Source organism: Narcine bancroftii, chromosome 3 (genome assembly GCF_036971445.1).
Source record: "Narcine bancroftii isolate sNarBan1 chromosome 3, sNarBan1.hap1, whole genome shotgun sequence".
Classification (NCBI taxonomy): Eukaryota; Metazoa; Chordata; class Chondrichthyes; order Torpediniformes; family Narcinidae; genus Narcine; species Narcine bancroftii.
The window spans coordinates 264,518,341-264,538,253 of NC_091471.1; the positions used below are offsets into that span (position 1 = coordinate 264,518,341).

General features: G+C 39.5%; 1 protein-coding gene across 1 annotated transcript in view; it reads right to left on the reverse strand.

The window, feature by feature from the left end:
* The window catches only part of timm44 (translocase of inner mitochondrial membrane 44 homolog (yeast)), a 74,881-nt gene that overhangs the window by 16,962 nt on the left and 38,006 nt on the right, over positions 1–19,913 (reverse strand). The window contains exons 10-11 of the mRNA XM_069927983.1: positions 17,628–17,678; positions 9,145–9,234 (exon numbers count right to left, since the gene is read on the reverse strand). Of these exons, the coding sequence (XP_069784084.1) occupies positions 9,145–9,234; positions 17,628–17,678 (141 nt within the window). The remainder of the gene's footprint in view (positions 1–9,144; positions 9,235–17,627; positions 17,679–19,913) is intronic.

A 19,913-nucleotide genomic window follows, 5' to 3' on the forward strand; every position in this document is an offset into this window, starting at 1 on the left:
TCAGCAAATAAATTAATTTTATACTCCTCATCTAAAACTTTCATACCTTGTATCTGTGTATTTTGTCTTATCAACTGTGCTAAAGGTTCAATCACTAACGCAAACAAAGCTGGTGATAAAGGACAACCTTGATGAGTTGATCGAATTAACTTAAAAGATTCCGAAATCAAACCATCCGTCAATACTCTAGCTACCAGTTTACTATATAGAGCCCTAATCCAACCAAGAAGGACCAAACTTAAATTCCTCCAAAACTTTAAACAAAAAATTCCATTCAACTCTATCAAATGCTTTTTCTGCATCTAAGGATATAATCATCGGGTGATCTAAAGATTGTCGAAATCTATTAATCAAACTAATCACGCGCAAAATGTTACTGAAGCATATCTATTCTTTATAAAACCTGTTTGATCAATATGAATCAACTTAGGTAAAAATTTAGCCAATCTATTCGCTAATATTTTAGCTATTATTTTATAATCTACATTTAACAATGAAATTGGTCTATATGAAGATACTTTCAAAGGATCTCCATCTTTTTTAGGAATTATTGTAATTAAAGCACTAGAACAAGACTCAAGTAATTCATAATGTTCTCCAACCTGACGTAATACATCCCCAAACACTGTAGATAAATCATCATAAAAATTTTTATAAAATTCAACCAAAAATCCATAATTACCAGGCGATTTACCGTTCGGCATTTCCAGCATAGCCATTTTAATTTCTGAATCAGTAAATGGTTCTTCTAACTCCTGTATATCTGCATCCTCTAATATCGGTAAATTCAACTGTGATTAAAAAATGATCAATCGATCCAGTTTCTTGTTTTCATTAAGATGTATATAACTTTTTATAAAATGAATAAAATTCATCATTAATCTCACGAGGTTTATAAGTAATGAGAATTCCGTCTAACAGCATTAATAGTCCTCAAAATCTGTTCTTTCTTTAATTGCCACGCCAATACCTTATGTGCTTTCTCTCTCCATTCGTAATACCGTTGTTTAGTCCTATTAATCACAAATTCAAATTGATAAGATTGCAAAGTATTATATTCCAATTTCAACCTAGATAATTCTATTTTCTGATCTTCTGTAGCATCTTTCTGAAATTCATTTTCTAACTCATTGATCTGTTTCTCTAATTCAAGACTCTGATTTAATCGATTCTTTTTTATTTTAGAAGTATAACTAATTATTTGTCCTCTCAAATAGGCTTTCATAGCATCCCATAATACAAACTTACTTTGAACAGAATTAGAATTTTCTTTCAAAAAAAATTAATTTGTTTTTTCAAATAATCAATAAATTCCATATTTTTAACAACATTGTATTAAATCTCCAATGATAAGCCATTTGAATTTTCTCAGAAGTTTCATATGTAAAATATAACAAGGAGTGATCTGAAATTACCCTACGTTTATATTCCGCTTGTTGTATTTTCCCTTGTAAATGTGCCAATAGTAAAGAAGTCAAAACGATTCGTGTCCAGATGAATAAAAGGAAAAATCTTTCTCTGTCGGATTATGACATCTCCAAATATCTACTAAGTTAAGATGTTTCATCAATGCTTGGACCTGAATTGCCATCTTGGATTTTTTAATTTTCTTCGGAGATTTATCTAATAAAGATTCCAAAACACAATTAAAATCACCACCAACTAAAATATTATCATTAGCCTGACCCAAACATAAAAATGCATCTGAAATAAATATTTCATCATCTGCATTTGGGGCATAAATATTAAGTAAAGGTCAAAATTCACTAAAAATCTTACAATTCAATTTAAGAATACATCCTGCCTTTTCCTCCATTGATTGTAATTCAAAAGATAAATTTTTATGTTTCAAAATTGCTACACCTCTAGAATTAAATGAAGAAGAATATACATGCCCAAACCAGTCCCTTTTTAATTTCATGCTTTCCTTCACATTCAAATGTGTTTCTTGTAAAAAAGCAATATCAATTTTCATTTTCTTAATATACGCCAAGACTCGCTTACCCTTAATCGTACTATTTAATCCTCGAACATTAAAAGTAGCAAACCTCAACTTTGACATACCTATTATTATTACTAAATACCAATAATATATTTATATAAAAACTCAAATCAACGTATATAGGCCCTCCAATAAAAAAAAACACAAATTAAAAACTAACTAAAATAAAAATAATAAAGAAAAAAAAATCCCCCCCCCCCCAAAACTACCAAAATGTAGTAATCCCCTAAACAAAAATTGGGTGTGGGTCACCCACCAGTGGCTGATGACTAGTAAAGAACTTAGTGCAAATCTCTCCCTCCCCAGCCAAACAATCAATAACATCAAAATATCATAATAACAAAAAAAATTAAGAAAATTCTTCTTTTCATCCAAAAGATTCCAATCTCGGAGATCCCATTTCAGAAAGAGGTAGACTCTTTCCATTCCCGTTTTTCCCATTTCTGCCATTTCTTCCATTTCCAGGACAACCAGATTTTTCTTTAGGAGATAATGGTGGTGTGGAAATGGTGGTGACCATCAGCAAGAACTGGCCCAATGCTAAATGTTGACTGCCTCTTCACAGTTGCTGTATAACCTACTGAGTGTTTCCAATATTATGTCTTTGCAATTTAGATTCAGATCTATAATGTATTGCTTTTTAGCTGTACATTTTAGCATGCCATTGAGTTATAGATGCGTAAATTAGTAATGCTCTATTTTGTTCTCTGCACCGTTTTGATAATTTCATGTCACAGGCCCTTGCATTCGCATTATTACATTGTCAAACTTTCAAAGTGTACCACTCAGAGTATTCCTGAGTACCAATGATTTTTTTTCCCAATATAAATTTTGCATAACTATACTGCACACTCAATTATCAATCATGTACATGGAATTTCCCCACTGTATAACCGGTAAGGGAATTCAATATTTTATTCAATTAATAACTTTTACTTTGCATCTCTTGTTGGTTCCTCTCCACCCCTCCAGATGTTTTCCACCCCTATTCCCATTCCTCTATGTGGTGCACTGTTAGCCAGAATCAGACACAGACTGATCCAGACTGTATCAATAAAGATAAAGACTGTACAAAAGGCTTTAATCCACAAAGACTTCCACAGAGCCAGGCTGGCTGTGGCTGCAGCAAGTCTGAGTGAGGCCTCGGGAGGCTGGCACAGGTTTATATCCCAGAGGGTGTTTGACACCCGACCAGGTGGGGCTTGATCCATTCAGGCCGACTGACAGCCGGCCAGGTGTTGTCCTATCCCCTTACACTCCTGCAGGTACAGAGGTTGCCCCTGCAGTACGCCAGTGGTGTCCACCACACTCTAACACTATATACTTTAAACTACTTTATGTACGAGAAGGAAGCTGAACCCAATTGAGTACAAGCATTAACCGAAGGTGAAATTACAATAAAATGCTCAAAACTTAACAACAAAGAAAATAAATGACAAATGAACATCCTTCAATTGAAAATGGTAATCTCATTTCCCAGACACTAGCAAAACAATGCATTCTCTATTCATTTCAGATTTTAAATACATCTTTGTGGTTGAAAGCAATTTCTTTTGACGACTAATTTGCACCAATTTTGTTTAAGTATTCATACAGTTGTCTCTACCCTTTGACATGCAGGAAATACTCATCAGTTTACTAAAAGACACATTGCTACTTAAAACATACATCAGCTTTGCAAAGTGTGTTCACAACTCTGAATAATTCCCTAAGCAGTGAAGTCCAATTTACTGAAATTTGGCTCCAAAACATTTTAGAACACGAGATAAAACTATCTTGATCAGCAGGGGGTGTCCTGGTAGGCTCATTTTCAAAGATGAATGCTCAGATTTTTTAAAATATTGTTGCTATTCAGTGACTTGGATGCAAAGCATGGTCTTCTCACCTTCTATAGGAGACAAATAGATGCTGAAAAGACCAGCTGAGTTCCTCCAGCATTTCAGTGTGTTTACTTCAATCACACCATCTACAGCTGATTGGGTTTCACTCTGGATGCAAAGTATGTTTTGAATGTAGCTGTCAATTAAACAATAGCTATGGTCAGCAAGCTCTTTAATTGTAGCTGGATATTTGCAAATTCATCCCTATGCTCAATAAGCCATACAATGAAGGAACAAAAGAACTACCTTCTGCTTATTATTTCCTTCCAATCTAAGTTCAAACCCAGGTTAAGGAAACCAAATCATTGTTTTCTTTGTCTAGACCCGTGGTTTTCAAACTTTTTCTTTCCACTCCCATACCACCTTAAGTAATCCCTTACCAATCGCAGAGCACCTATGGCATTACTTACGGTGGTATGGGAGTGGAAAGAAAAAGTTTGAAAACCACTGTTTTAATTGTACCTAATTGACATGTTACGTGCATGGTTTCATAACCCCAAAGGAAATGGGCCAACGACAATTTTTCTCAAGCAAATTATTTCAGTAACAATTGGGTCTAGAGCAGAGGTTCTCAACCTTTTTCTCCCTCTACTCGCACAGAGCATAGGGATTACTTAAAGTGGCATGTGAATGGAAAGAAAAAGTTTGAAAACAAGCCAAAGGCAATCTTTTGCTTTTGGAGAATAAATCAAGAATTGATTGATGTGTAAAATAGTGATTGAAGGGCTGCAGCCTACACTAACCTAAAATGTGCTGTTTCAGAGAACGGGAAGGACTTGCATTTACAGAGCACAAAAATGGCCCAAGATGCTTTATCCATGTGGAATCAGATAAAATTTGCCATTGAGGCAAAAGGAAAAAAAATAGGTATCATAATACTTTGTAAATGAGAAAGTAATTGTTAAGCTTCTTAAGGGAGGAAGGATCAAGCAGCCTAAAAGAAAGGTCACACCAAAGCTTGAGGATTGTTGACTGAAGGCAAAGTCCCTATTGGTAGCATGAAGTAAAATAGGAAGAATCAGAAATATATTGGATTGATGGAGTTATAAGCTTGGAGAAGGTTGCAGTGGTATATTATTAATGCTTGTCACATTTGCCATCTAGCTTTCTGCATACAGCACATTGCCTTTGAAAGAGGGCATGGTATTAGCTCAAGATACTGAAGGGAAATTTCACACTTTTAAATGATTACGAATTGTTTACAACAGGCATTGCGGGAACCAGAGAAACAACTCAAGATGATTTTTTTTTTAAAAAGTTCAGATTTTCTTAAATGAAAAAGAATTTGATATCTAAAACAAACTGCATTGCAGACAGCAATAAAAACACAGGATTTGGCTCAAACTAAACAGGATTAACATTTTTATGAAGGATGTCATTCAGTCTATTGTGCCTGCTGGTGTCAGCTCTTTATTTAAACTGCTTACTTTAACTACGTACTGATTTATTGGTTTCCGGATCCTGATTTTTCTTTTGAAGCAGCCTTTGGACTGACTATGCTGTGCATCTTTGAAAGTGGTTGGAAAGAATTTGCCTTGCATTTTTCCTTCTGCATTTTCAAGGTCAGACTTAATTAAAGTAAACTTTAAGCTCCAAGCTCATTGCAACTCTCCCAATGACAAAAAAAAATTCTTTGTGAGCTGTCCTCAAACTGTCTGCTAGATAAGTGTGTGTGTGTGTGTGTGTGTGTGTGTGTGTGTGTGTGTGTGTGGGGGGGGGGTTGACTGATTTCTTTCACCTTCCCCTCTCCTCCTTACTGCATTGTCATTGTTTTGCTTTCACTTTTTTCATCAAAGTTGCCAGATCTTTTTCAGGGAAGTAATTGTGGGGTTAGGGTTAGTATTCTGAAGAGGGAGTTTGGTTTAATTTCACAGAGAAGAACTTGAGGTTAAATAATTCCAGAATACATGAAATTTAGTCAGACAAATTGGCAAAGGCAAACTATTTTCAATGAATGAGCAATTTTTTTGCCATAGAAGAACAATGAAGTGGACAATATAATGAGAGTCAGGGGGACAATTCTTCTTCTTTGGCTTAGCTTCGCGGACGAAGATTTATAGAGGGGTAATGTCCACGTCAGCTGCAGGCTTGTTTGTGGCTGACAAGTCCGATGCGGGACAGGCAGACACGGTTGCAGTGGTTGCAAGGGAAAATTGGTTGGTTGGGGTTGGGTATTGGGTTTTTCCTCCTTTGTCTTTTGACAGTGAGGTGGGCTCTGCGGTCTTCTTCAAAGGAGGTTGCTGCCCGCCGAACTGTGAGGCGCCAAGATGCACGGTTTGAGGCGAGATCAGCCCACTGGCGATGGTCAATGGGGCAGGCACCAAGAGCTTTCTTTAGGCAGTCCTTGTACCTCTTCTTTGGTGCATCTCTGTCTCGGTGGCCAGTGGAGAGCTCGCCATATAACACGATCTTGGGAAAAACTGGCTAAATCATTAACTGACTGACCTGTTTCACTGCAGTTACCTGGTGAGTTGAGTCTCCACACTCAACTCATTTCTGTCTTCTACTTAGCTTAATTCCCATGATAGATCTACTGCTTACACATTTCTGCATTCCAACTTCAAATAGTTCACCAATAAGGCAAATAGTTTGGGGTGCAATGCAGCAAGTGTCATACTGCAGAATCCACCATCTCTGCTTTCTGATCACCAGAAGTTCTTGACATTGCCTCAAGGTTGAATCTAAATGGACAAATTCATTTAAGGCATCCTCCCAAAACACTTTTAAAGCAAAGCATTAATTCTGAGCATCTAGGGAAATTGGCCATTAAGAAGATTAAAAGAGAAATGTGACCGCTGAACAGAATAAAAGTCATTCACAGAAAGTAAATCAGATCCAGTATATTCATTTTCTCAACCTCTTTCCCCGTTCTTGTATATCACTCAGAAAATGGTGATTAGAATAGTATGAAAATACATGTACATGTTGAGATTTCCTGAAATGGATTTTTGTAAATTAAATGACTTTCCACAAGAGATCTTGAAACTCAGATGAAAGAAAGAAAAAGCAAAACAATTGAGATGTAGTTGTTGTAAGGGAAGAGAGGAAGGTGAAAGAAATTGTCTACCAACCCTTCCACTACACATGCTCACACTTATCTAGCAGACAGCTTGAGGACAGCTCACAAAGATTCTTTTTTTTAACCACTGGGAGAGTTGCAATCAGCTGGGAGCCTCTAAAGAAAATGGAGAAAGTCTACTTCAATGAAAAGCACTCTACCCTTGAAAATGCAGAAGGAAAAATGCAAGGCAAATTCTCTGGCTCCTAACTTTTGCATACAATGTCTGTTTCAAACAATTCATAATCAAAATGTTTGTGAAATTTCCCTTCTGTTTCTAGTTAGATTTATGTCCAACTTACCTTGACGTTTATGAGTCTAAAGGTTAGACAAATAAGGGTTAGGCAACCAGATCACTAACCTCCCTCCCTGCTCATTCAAAACAAAGTGTATTCTAGACTAGTTGCACCTGGTTTGTTCATTACTACTTTAAGTTGGAAGCTTTGCATCCATGTTTATCTTTTTTATTTAACACAAGATCATATAAATATCAAAAGCGCTTGTTGGTCATATATTTATAAAATTATTAGCACAAGAACATATTCGATGATTCTGCTGCAATACAATATGTTTTAAATAGTGATTTTTTTTCCCCTTTTTGATTATGTACTCCCATTCTCCTCATGTATGATTAATAAAAAAGAAAGAAAATTACTTGTAAAAATCAATAAAACCTATAATTGAAACTGAGATCTTGTTCATAAACCTTTCTAATTATGTAAATATAAAGTCATGTTGGAAAGTTTAAATCCAAGTCCTTGTGTACTCATCTCAACTTACCTCGATGTTCCAATTTAAAATTTATCAAACAATATGCCAATATTGTCAAAAAGTACTCCTCCTGAGATCACAAATAAACATAAATGATATGATCAAGTAACAGAAGAACAAATTAGATGGCTGGATTTTGAAAATTCCAGGTTTACTCATTATTATTATTTTACTGTTCTTTTAATTTAATTGTAAGTGTTTCAATTCATCTTTTTGCTGGCTGTGGTACAAAGAACCTATCACAACAGCACAATTCACTCAAATACCCATGTCAGACAAGTGTGCAAAAACACATGCTCCCCCCTCCCCAAAAACCAATAATGTTCTGAAACTGATTTTCCATTTAAGGGAAAGTTCAGATCATCTGTAACATGTTCAGTTATGACAAGCCTAATCACTTAGTAAATGCACCTGAGCATTTGGTCAAACTATGTTCAAATAATTAAAGAACGACTAATAATATAGTTAAGGTACATCCAGATACTCAGTTACTTTTAAATATTCAATAAAAATATGGTTCACGCTTTTACTGAAATTTGACTGCTGTGCTTTAAAGCTTTCAGTTAAAGTTTTCTGGTTTCTCAGATACAGACCGCCCAAGTATTAAGAAATGCCTGTGATTCATTTCAGCTATGTCTGACTTGAATTATTATGCACAATAGCTTCAGCGCTGGTGAAGCCTGACTCCGGGAAATTAATTTTACTTTCTTGTTGCTGAGGACGATCTCAAATCAACAGTCTTGAAATAATAAATATCAACAGCACACTGACAGAAATAATTGAGCAGCCATCATACACAACTTGTGACCCAATCCTTGCGTGCTGTTTGCGTTGTTATGGCAATGACAAATGACCTCAATTGCCTAATGTCAAGGACGTAAACAGGATTTTTGGAATGAACCTTAATTGAAGCAGTTTATATCAAATCCATGGTAGTAAATAGAAAGGTACATGGAGAGATATAGTTGGACAAGCAGTGTAATTTATGTAGCATTGATAAAGATGCAAAAATATTTCGGGCTTGAGTCCTTAATCAAGGATGAGAAATATTCTTTGTCTTTGCTTTAACCTATTTACACTATTTAACCTGCTGCGTTTCTCCACGTTGTGCTTTTACTTCAATCACAGGGTCTGCCGTGTTTATTCCTATAGTTAGACAAGCCCCCTTCACTAACCCATCAAAATGCAGATCCCATGCAATAATTTGCTGATTGTATTTTAGAATCCAAATCACCTGCTATGTATTTCCCAAAATGTCTCCCTTTGTTGTAATAAAATTATAACCGAGAGGGATGGTAGTTTGGTCAATTAAATGCTTTTTAATTCCAGAAATCCAGTAACCAGATTACAGATAACCAGCAGTATAATTTCCTCAGCATATCCATTGCTACACAGTGCAAAGGTAAAGATTCTTAAAGAAACCCGTTACTTACATCAATATTGTCAATGTCTAGTATTTTCGATCGAAACTGAAGGTTCATGGCCTTGGCTTGCTGAATGGGTTGTGCAAGTTGGCTGTAAGTCTGTGTGGAAGATAAAGAATCACAAAAGGTTATTGTAAATGCAAGCTGATTAAACCCTCAGAAAGAGTCATATTTTTGGTCTATTCCAGTATGGGTTTGAACCCTTCTCAAGGTTCACAGAACAGGCTGTGGCCCTAACAATCCTTTTTATTATTCTCACATAAATAGCTCTATTATTTCAAGTAGCAAGCACTTTGTGTCAGCAATCAAATATTCCTCGATGGGTAATAGCACAGATTAAATGCAGGGCAAGGGTTGCACATGCTTGCCTTATCAGTGTTGCGGCATAAAATTTTATTAATATGACAGGTCCAATCTCAAAAATATCCCTTTGTTTCTCCGATTCCTCATTGTAATGGAGGATTAAAACCATGTGCCCAGATGCTTTTTGCTTATGTGGAACTGACGACACTGGGTCCACACGCAGGTCACCTTACTTTCAGAACTAGCAGATGTAATTAAACTCAGCCATGGGGACTTATCTGAAGATACACTTTGAAATGGAATTCCACTGTGAGGCCCAGGGAAAGCAGTTGTCAAATGCAACACTCTGAAATTGACGAATTGGTCACAACCTGTCTTACTCGAGAAGTTTTAATGTCTTTGTATCTACAAGATAAACCAGGAAATCATAACATCCTGGTTCCATAATAATTAATCTTCTAAATTGTAGAATATAATGTTCAGTTTTGATTTTGACTGACAAATATTAGAAGGAGTAGGCGCATGATTAATTGTTTTTGGGGTATATAAGCCTGTGGTCCTGCTGCTGAAGTTTAGACTCTCCAAGGGGTGGGAACACCCCTTGTCAAGAAGGAAGAACAGCCAGAGTCCGAGCAACGTCCCGGTCGGGGGAGGTGGAGAAGCTGCTACCAGCGCCCTGACAACCTACTACAAGTGTGCAGTCGTTGCCTCGCTTCGGCAGTTGGGACCAGTCCAAGCGTTGATAAGTATAGTTGGGAAGGGCTTGCATATTGTAGTGTGAAATCAGCTTTTGAATTTGTATAAACTGAACTGCTCTCGGCGTGTGTGTGTCTATTTTCTTTCAGTAGCTCAAACACTGTGACCAATCTAAAATGAACAAAATGAGAGGTATAAGTTTACCCAAGACACTCATGTTAAAGAGACCACCCCATCTGATGTGCAAAACTGGGAGAGAACTGGCCATTGCCTCCACCACCTATCCTCAATGTCACTTGATGTTTACAGTGTGTAACTTGATTTGTTTATTTGTCACTTATTCAGGAAGCAAACAGAACCCATAAATGTTCAGTCGCATTCCAAGCATTATCAATAGTTAGTTGTGAACTTGCAAGAGTTGATTTATTGTTTCCTCTGAATAGCATTAAATTATTCCACACCCCATTAGGTAAGATAAGGTGACAAAAGGCATGTACAGTAGCAAAGTCTCAACACCATTCTCCATTTTTGATTCCCACTGTTGTCGAATTTGGTGTGTTTAAAGGTGAAAATTGATATATTAACTCTGAATCCAATTCACTTTACTCATGCCCAGATGCACATGGAAAGGTCAGTTGGCTTTAAGTTTGTCGTGGCTAGGGAGTCAGCCATGAAGGAGTGGCTGATCAGCATAGTCAGGCGACTGAGTAGTTCCGACAGATTAGTTGCTGAATGGAGGTTGACTGAAGCCCAGCACATTATCAGTTAGTCCACATGGGAATAAAAAATGTAAGGAGCAATGGCCTGCTGGTGATGGTTGTGGGAGGGGAAGAATTATTGACCCAAAACTACTGGATAGAAATTCTATATATCAATTAATATTCACAAATCCATCAGTTTTCTCAGGAAACCAAACAATTGTTTTGTGGAAGAAAAATTAGAGAATTAGAGGATTGATCTAAGACAGCCATTCTCAATCTTTTTTCTGCCTACGGCACCCCGAGAACTCTGGCCAAAGTTTATGGCTCCCCGTCCCTGTGAAGCAATCAAGTTGAGACATACAATACGATAACAGGCCCTTCCAACTCATGAGCCCAATTACACCCAAATGATCTACAACCACCGTACGTTTTGAAAGTGGGAGGAAATCAGAGCACCCGGTGGAAATCCACGCAGACAAGGGGAGAACGTACAAACTCCTTACAGTCAGTGCCGGTTTGAACCCTGGTCTCTCGTGCTGTAACAATGTTGCACTACGCTAATTACATCTGCTACGCTAACCATGCTACGGAGTTGGTGAGTTGGTGTCTTCCTTACTTCTCTCCTTCCGACTACATTAAAAAAAATTGATTTCACTCATAGTCCATCTTAAATGTGCTATTATCATGGGCAACCATGTAAATACAAAGGGATGCATCTCACGTTAAGTCACCTATATTTGTTGTTCATACATTGCATGGTAAAGACACTTAAATAGAAAATATTAAGACGTATACCGTAAAGGTCCACAGTATATTATCCACATAGGTTCTGGGAGTTCAGGAGCCTGACGGCTTGGGGAAAAAAGCCGCTCCCCGAGTGCTACGGTACCTCCTACCAGATGGCAGAAGGTAGAACAGTTTACAGGAGGGCTGTGTGGAGTCCTTCACAATGTTTACTGCTTTCCGCAAGCATCGAATGTTGGAGATGACCAATGTGGTAGGAGGAGAGCCCCCAATGATCTTCTCCGCTGACTTCACAATCCTCTGCAGGGCTTTATGGTCCGAGGTGGTACAGCTTCCAAACCAGGCGGTGATGCAATTGCTCAAGATGCTCTCGAATAATTCTTAATGATCAGGCCCACCATGGTCATGTCATCCTCTGTAGAATGTAGTGAGGATGGAGGGTGGGAGACAGACTTTCCTCAGGAAGTAGAGGTGCTGCTGGGATTTTTTGGCTATGGAGTTGGTATTAAGGGACCAGGTGAGATTCTCCACCAAGTGCACATCAAAGAAATTGATTCCCTGGACAAGTAGAGCCATCAATGGAGAGTGTTCACCCACCCCCGGACCCGGGCCTTCCTGGTCGACAACCATCTCTTTTGTATTAATGTTCCGACACTGGCTCTGCACCAGTCCATTAGCAACTGCACGTCATCTCTGTACGCTGACTCATCACTCTTAATGATCAGGCCCACCATGGTCATGTCATCCTCTGTAGAATGTAGTGAGGATGGAGGGTGGGAGACAGACTTTCCTCAGGAAGTAGAGGTGCTGCTGGGATTTCTTGGCTATGGAGTTGGTATTAAGGGACCAGGTGAGATTCTCCACCAAGTGCACATCAAAGAAATTGATTCCCTGGACAAGTAGAGCCATCAATGGAGAGTGTTCACCCGCCCCCGGACCCGGGCCTTCCTGGTCGACAACCATCTCTTTTGTATTAATGTTCCGATACTGGCTCTGCACCAGACCATTAGCAACTGCACGTCATCTCTGTACGCTGACTCATCACTCTTAATGATCAGGCCCACCATGGTCATGTCATCAGCAAATTTGATGATGCAATTCGATAACAGGATTCGAGTCATGAGTCAGCAGAGTGAACAGCAGTGGACTAATAAGCACACGGCCCGGAGGGTGGGGGGTCCATGCTCTGTGTGATGGGTCTTGGAAGTGCTAGATTGCCTGAGGTCTCCCCAACAGGAAGTCAAGAATCCAAATGCAGAGGGAGGTGTTCAGTCCTAGCATGTTCAACTTCCCTACCAGGTATTGAGGTATGATTTTGTTGAATGGCGAACTGAAGTCAATAAACAGCATTCGAACATGTGTGTCCTTATTTTCCAGGTGGGTGAGGGTTAGATGGAGGGCAGTGACCATGGCATCATCCATACAGAGGTTGGGTCAATATGTGAACTGCAGGGAGTCCAGTGACGGGGGTAGCAAGAGCTTGATGTGCCCCATGAAAGTAGACGTGAATGAGACAGGGGGTAGCCATTGAGGCAGGTAACAGACGACTTTTTGGGCATGGGGGCAATGAGGGTGGCTTTGAAACACGTTGGGACCACAGCACTTCTGAGAGATGTTAAAGATGCCAGTGAGAACATCTGCCAGCTGAGACGCACGTCCCCTGAGCATTCTGCCAGGAATGTCATCCAGTCAAGCAGCTTGCCTAACACTCTCCTCACATCGGCCACTGTAAGACACAGCACCTGATCATTTGGAGGAGAGGTGGTCTTCTGCACCGCCACATCGTCTTTTGCCTCAAAACACATGTACAAGTTGTTCAGTACATCTGGGAGGGAGGCATTACCAGCAGATGGTGTAGTCTTGTCATTGATGACATCTTGGATGCCCTTCCATATGCATCACATGTCCTTGCTATCCAGGAAGCAACTATGAATGCGCTGGGCTTGCACACGCTTTGATTCTATGATGGCCTTTCAATAGCTCTGCCACTCTGAAGGTTGAGACTAGTTCCTCAGCAGCACACACATCTCTGCAGTCATCCATGGTTCTGATTAGAGTGAGTAATGATGGGCTTAGTGTACTCTCAACTAATGTAGCGAGTCACTGATGCTTAGGCAGTCAATGCTTTCAAAGCAGTCTTGGAGTGCATGAACGGCTTCTGCTGGTCAGGTTTTAACCTGCTTCAGAACTGGTCTGACAAGCGGGATTAGCATTACAGAGACGTGGTCTGAGTATCCAAGGTGAGGTCCAGGCTCCACCCTATATCTGATTAGTTGTTACTGGGAGATTGTTTGAAATGCTAAGATGATGGATGGGTTTATCATAAGGACAGCTTAGCTGATAGTGTTGGCTGTTTCTTTAGAGTTCTGGTCTATGTTCTTCTTTGGCTTGGCTTCGCGGACGAAGATTTATGGAGGGGGTAAAAAGTCCACGTCAGCTGCAGACTCGTTTGTGGCTGACAAGTCCGATGCGGGACAGGCAGACACGATTGCAGCGGTTGCAGGGGAAAATTGGTTGGTTGGGGATGGGTGTTGGGTTTTTCCTCCTTTGCCTTTTGTCAGTGAGGTAGGCTCTGCGGTCTTCTTCAAAGGAGGTTGCTGCCCGCCAAACTGTGAGGCGCCAAGATGCACGGTGCATCTGGTCTATGTTGCTCTCATGAAATAAACAAGATTCAATTTATTGTCATGTAATAAAGACAGTGCAATATTACACAAAATTAGTTTTCGACTGGCGCAAGGCAAACAGAAATTGCCTGAAGTGCCTCTTACAGTCAGGGAAAGAGAAGCAAGAGAGAATCCCTTCAGAGTCACAGAGTGTCCATGGTTCTGCCTCCAGTGCTCCCGCAGCCCCTGACAGCCACAGAGTCCAGTCCAAGCCATCGACAACTTGAGCTCCAGATCCAAACCCCAGACACGGTCATGACCTCTTCAGCGTCCTATTTCTGATACCACTTCAGCCAGTCTTGAGCAGTCCGCACCCCAATGTGAATCCCTTGAGCGCAGTCGCCAGCGGCCCAGCCTGAATCAGTTCCTCACCTTGAGTCGCCAACAGCCCGCCCACCGCCATGTTCTTCAGCCTCAAAACCTCTCTCTGGTCCACTGCCATGGTCACCGCTTCATGCTTCTCCTTCTCGAATGTGGGTGGCTTTCCCGTTTTCAGGTGCCTTATGCTAGTCCTCTGCTTCCCCGGAGTCTGCAACCCCTCGTGGCTGCTGCTGATCATTGGCACCGCCATGGATGCGGACCTCCCAGTTGCAGCGTTTTAAAACAAACCCAACATCAGTTCCACTTACAGGCTCTTTAGACCTCACCACCACTGCTTTTTTTTTTAAATCAGATTTTCTTTTTAAACAGATAATGTATTTAGTAATTTGTCTTTGAGAGTCTTCCTTGTAACAAACCAGCTGTAGATATCTTCAATTGTGTCTAGGGCCTCAAAGGAAGCCATTGATGTGAATGCTTTGAGCTGGACCAAAATGTGAAGGCGCGTTATGAACATCAGAATCCTTTTTCTGATCTCGGAAGCTAAGCAGGGATAGGACTGGAATACCAGGTGCTGTGGGTTTCTGTGAAGGGCCCTGGACAAAGTGGCGACTGACTTATGGTAGGCAAAAGATAAAGAATTTCATGTATGTTATATTCTATTACAGACAATAAATGGAACCTTTACCTTTAACTGTTATATCAGGGAAACATGGCCTTTGGCCCAACTTTGTCCTTGCTGATGAACTCATCTCTCTAAGCTCCTTCCATTTTGCTCATATCATGAACCTACACAAAAGTCTTTCAAATATTGTCATTGTACCTTCCTCTACCATTTCCTCTGGCAGCTCGATCCATATACCTCCATCCTCTTCCCTTCAGATCCCTTTTAAATCTCCCCGTCTTACCTTAAATTATTATAACCATTTGATTTTTGCACAGTATGGGAAATGGCTGGTTTGCAGATGCAATGGGCTATCAAGAAGGTAAATGAAACGCTAGTCTTAATTGCTGGAGGGTTTGAACTTTAGGAGCGGGGAGGTTATGCTGCAACTGTACAAGGTATGGTGAGACTGCATTTGGAGTGCTGCGTGCAGTTCTGGTCTCCTTACTTGAGGAAGGATGTGCTGGCTTTAGAGGAGATGGAGAGGAGGTTCACCAGGTTGACTCCAAAGAATTTGGGGGGGGGGGGGAGGTTTAGCCTATAGGAGTGTACTCGCTGGAACTTGGAAGGATTTTAAGGAAAAATTTTTTAAAAATGAAAGGCATAGATAAGATTGAGGTAGGTAAGTAGTTTCCATTCGTTGGGGAGACCAGAACTAGGGGACAGCTTCAAGATTCAGGGTTGTAGATTTAGGACAGAGATGAGGAGGAATTGCTTTTTCCAGAGGATGATGAATCTATGGAATTCACTGCCCATTGAAGCAGTGGAGGCGACCTCAGTAAATATATTTAAGACTAAGTTGGATAGATTTTTTTTACAAAGTAGGGAATTAAGGGATATGGGGAAAAGGCAGGTAGGTGGAGATGAGCCGATCATCAGATCAGCCGTGATCTCATTGAACGGCAGAACGTGCTCAATGGGCCAGATGGCCGACTCTTGCTCCTAGTTCTTAAGCTTATGGGGAAAAGGCAGATAGATCAGAGTCCACAGTCTGATCAGCTGATCGTTTTGAATGGAGATGCAGACTTGATGGACCAGATGACCTACTCCAATTTGTGTTCTTATGCAACTTTTCTATGTTTCCCTCTATATTATGTGCCTCTACTAGGTTACCCCTCTGTATCCAGAGAGAAATGTCCCAGGCTATCCTTGTAACTCATGCCTGCTAGTTCTGGTAACATCTTCATGAACATTTTCTGCAACTTTCTATCTTAAATAGGATTTCACCAATGTCTTGTCCAGTTGTAACATGATGTCCCAGTGCCCTGACTGATGAAGGCAAGAGTTCCATCCTGTCATCATTTTGAAGGAACTTTATACCTGTACCCACAGCTCTTTCTGAACAACATCCTCCTACTATTTACTGCAAATTCGGATTTAACTTCCGAAAATACAACACCTCACAGTTGTCAGAGTTTAATTCCATTTGCCATTTCTTGGCCCACATGCCCATTTCATAAAGCCCCTGCTGTAAAAGCAAGAACCTCTTGCTTTTCTTCTACTTTCAACTTCTAAAAAGTTTTTATTTAATCTATTTGGTTCATTTCATTAAATAATGTAAACAGTCACAAAAGAACAGAGATTGCACAACTCAAGACATTAATTATTAGGCTGCAAGTATACCTACTAGAGTTTCAATGCTTATTAACAATAAATGAGTTGTTAAAAAATCTTTCAAACATTTCCTATTGTACTAATTACCAAATTCCATCTTGTAATCCCTATCTACTTTGACCCGTGATCTTAGAAGACAAAATTCCTCAGAGACTGACTTGCCATCAAACAATAATCACAAAGTCTCTTATAACAGACTCACTCTTGGAAACAGAACAGTTCCTCTCTTTGCAGAGAACAGAACCATGCACCTTGTCAGCAAAATGATTCACTATTGACAAGCTCATTATGCGAACAACTGTATTTCAGAAGCATTTAATCAATGATATGCATCAGCTATCAACTCAAGTACCATTGCATTAAAATAAATCTCTGTAAACATTCCAATTACAGGATAAATAACAAGAGGCTTATGTGTTTTTTTTCTTTAAATCCCCTCTCTCTTCTTCCCCCTTCTGAAACTGACTTGCACTGGCATTTGCCTCAACTGGTTTCCTGTCCAAACACAGAAACAGATCATTTAGAAAGTGGGGTATTACTGACATCTAATCCCATTCTTAAATATTTCACATCCATAAGAGTTCAATTAGTGATCTTGGGGCAGATGGATTATTTTTCCCTCTCTTTGGACTCAATTGGAGAATCCCCTTCTGTTGTCCTGGTTGCAATCAGCTGTATTCACTCAGTCCAGAGAAGAAACCACAAATCCTTCCTGGTTTATACTGGTTAACAAAGAGTTGAACAGATATATAAAGAAGCAAAAGGAAATTGGTTAACCAAAATACATACTGCTTCGTAACACCAATCCTTCAGGACATCTAGTTCACCTCTCATCATAGCCTACAAGACAAAAGAGATTTCCATTTAAATTCTCTCAACATCAGCACAGAGTTTGTCAATTAGCAAAATAAATGGTTGACGCATGTTTCTGATGCATCTACTCCAATACTTTATTTCAAGGTTCTGATCCTTAATTGAAGATTAGGTCTATAAATATTATGTCCATAAATGTTGGCCACTGATCCAATAATTGTATAAGGAACATTTTAAAAAAGATGCAGCTGTTGGAATTTTTTTAAAATAAAATTAGGCAATATTGCAAACACTCAGCAAATCATCACCATTTGTGGAAAGGGAAACAGAAAACCTCATTGACCCAAGTGTTAAGCGCTTCCCTTTCCACGGATGTTGCCCGACTTGGTTTCCAGCTTTTCTCTAGTTTTATTCCAGAATACCGAAGCATGCCCCAACAACCTGGTTAAAACAGCTAGAGACAATATAAACTGTGTAAATTCACCATGTAAATTATACATCTAAAAAAAGAAAACACGAGAATGATTTCCTCACTTATAGGTGGGGTAGATATATATATATATATATATATATATATATATATACATACAAGGAGAGTGTGCTTGGAGTTAATTAAACCACTTGGAGTCCCATCTCCCAGTCATTCCAAGACTCCACCATTCTCTAAACAAATAATTCAATGATTCAGAAACATGAGAATGCCCTGTTAATTCAGCCTGTTTCGGCCTTTGTGTTCACATTGGTATGTCCCTTATTTAATAAAATATGTTTGCACTCCACTTGAGAAATGTAACAAATATTTTTACACAAATTTCATTCGGAAGAAATTCATTGTTCAAGAATATATGGCAAATAAATGTGATCTTGAGCTAAAATAACATTCAACGATTAACATGAAAAGAAATATGACCTTGTAACCACTTGGATGTACACATTCAATTTTAGTTGCTGCAATTCAATAACATGCGAATTGTTCTTTTCCAAATGCTACAAACAGCCTGCTCACTGAATAGAAATCACCTCTGGCTGCAATACCAAGATTTCCTTTGAGGAGCAAGAAAATTTTAATGGCTGTGCTTTGACTACATAAATCTGCAGCACAGATTTTAAAAGGAAGAAGTGAAGAAAGGAAAAATAAAATGTGCTGGATATAAACTTTATATGGGTTTTCAAAAAAAAATGTTTCAAAAGATACTATTTGTCAAGAAAGTATCACATGGAATGAGGAGAAAATGGTCTCAAAGAAAAATGTTCATGAAATATAAAACATAAAGGAGCATTGTTGATTGAATTCTTAGAGGAATTTGCAGTGTTTTTTTCAACAGCTTGCCTCAAAATCCCACCTAACCAGAGGATGCTTGTTGGTGAAAGGTTACCATCTTAGTGAGAAAACAAAATTGAGATTACATTCATAAAACCCAACACCCAACCCCAACCAACCAATTTTCCCTTGCAACCGCTGCAATCGTGTCTGCCTGTCCCGCATCGGACTGGTCAGCCACAAACGAGCCTGCAGCTGACGTGGACTTTTTTACCCCCTCCATAAATCTTCATCCGCGAAGCCAAGCCAAAGAAAGAATATTAATGAATGGTGGAGCATATTCTAAAGTTCAAGTTCTGAATACATACATTCACATTTGGGCTCTTCCCTTATTGACTCCTTAATTGTCTACTACCTTTCTTGAAAGAATGTAGAAGGAGGAAAAAGGAATACTGGAGAAGGATGACATTTGAGGGGCAACTTTTGGTGGCATCATCCTTGATGGTTTCACTCCTGCCACTGAGGAGAATAAATGGCAGCATCATCTCCACATGGAACGGATTATCCCTGTTCATCTAACTTCAATCCTGATCCCTCTAGTTAAGCATCACTTACTTCAGATTACAGAAGCATCAGGTAGATATAACTGCCATGGTTAAATAGCTGCCTGTTTGCACAACCAGTAGGTTGACAAATGCCATGTGTGTGTGATATAGAAGTTCAGTGCAAATCCTGACAGATTACTGATGGGAGATTGACATGAGTACATTGAATTAAATGATTTTAATTTAATTTTAGAGATGCAGCCCAGTAACAGCCGCTGCCAGCCTACAAGCCCCACGCCACCCAAATACACCCACGTGACCAATTAACCTTCTGACACCCCCCCCCCCCCCCCGCACATCGTTGGAACGTGCGAGGAAACTGGAGCATACCGAGGAAATGCATGCAGACATGCGGAGACCATACAAACTCTTAATAGACAGCACTGGATTTAAACT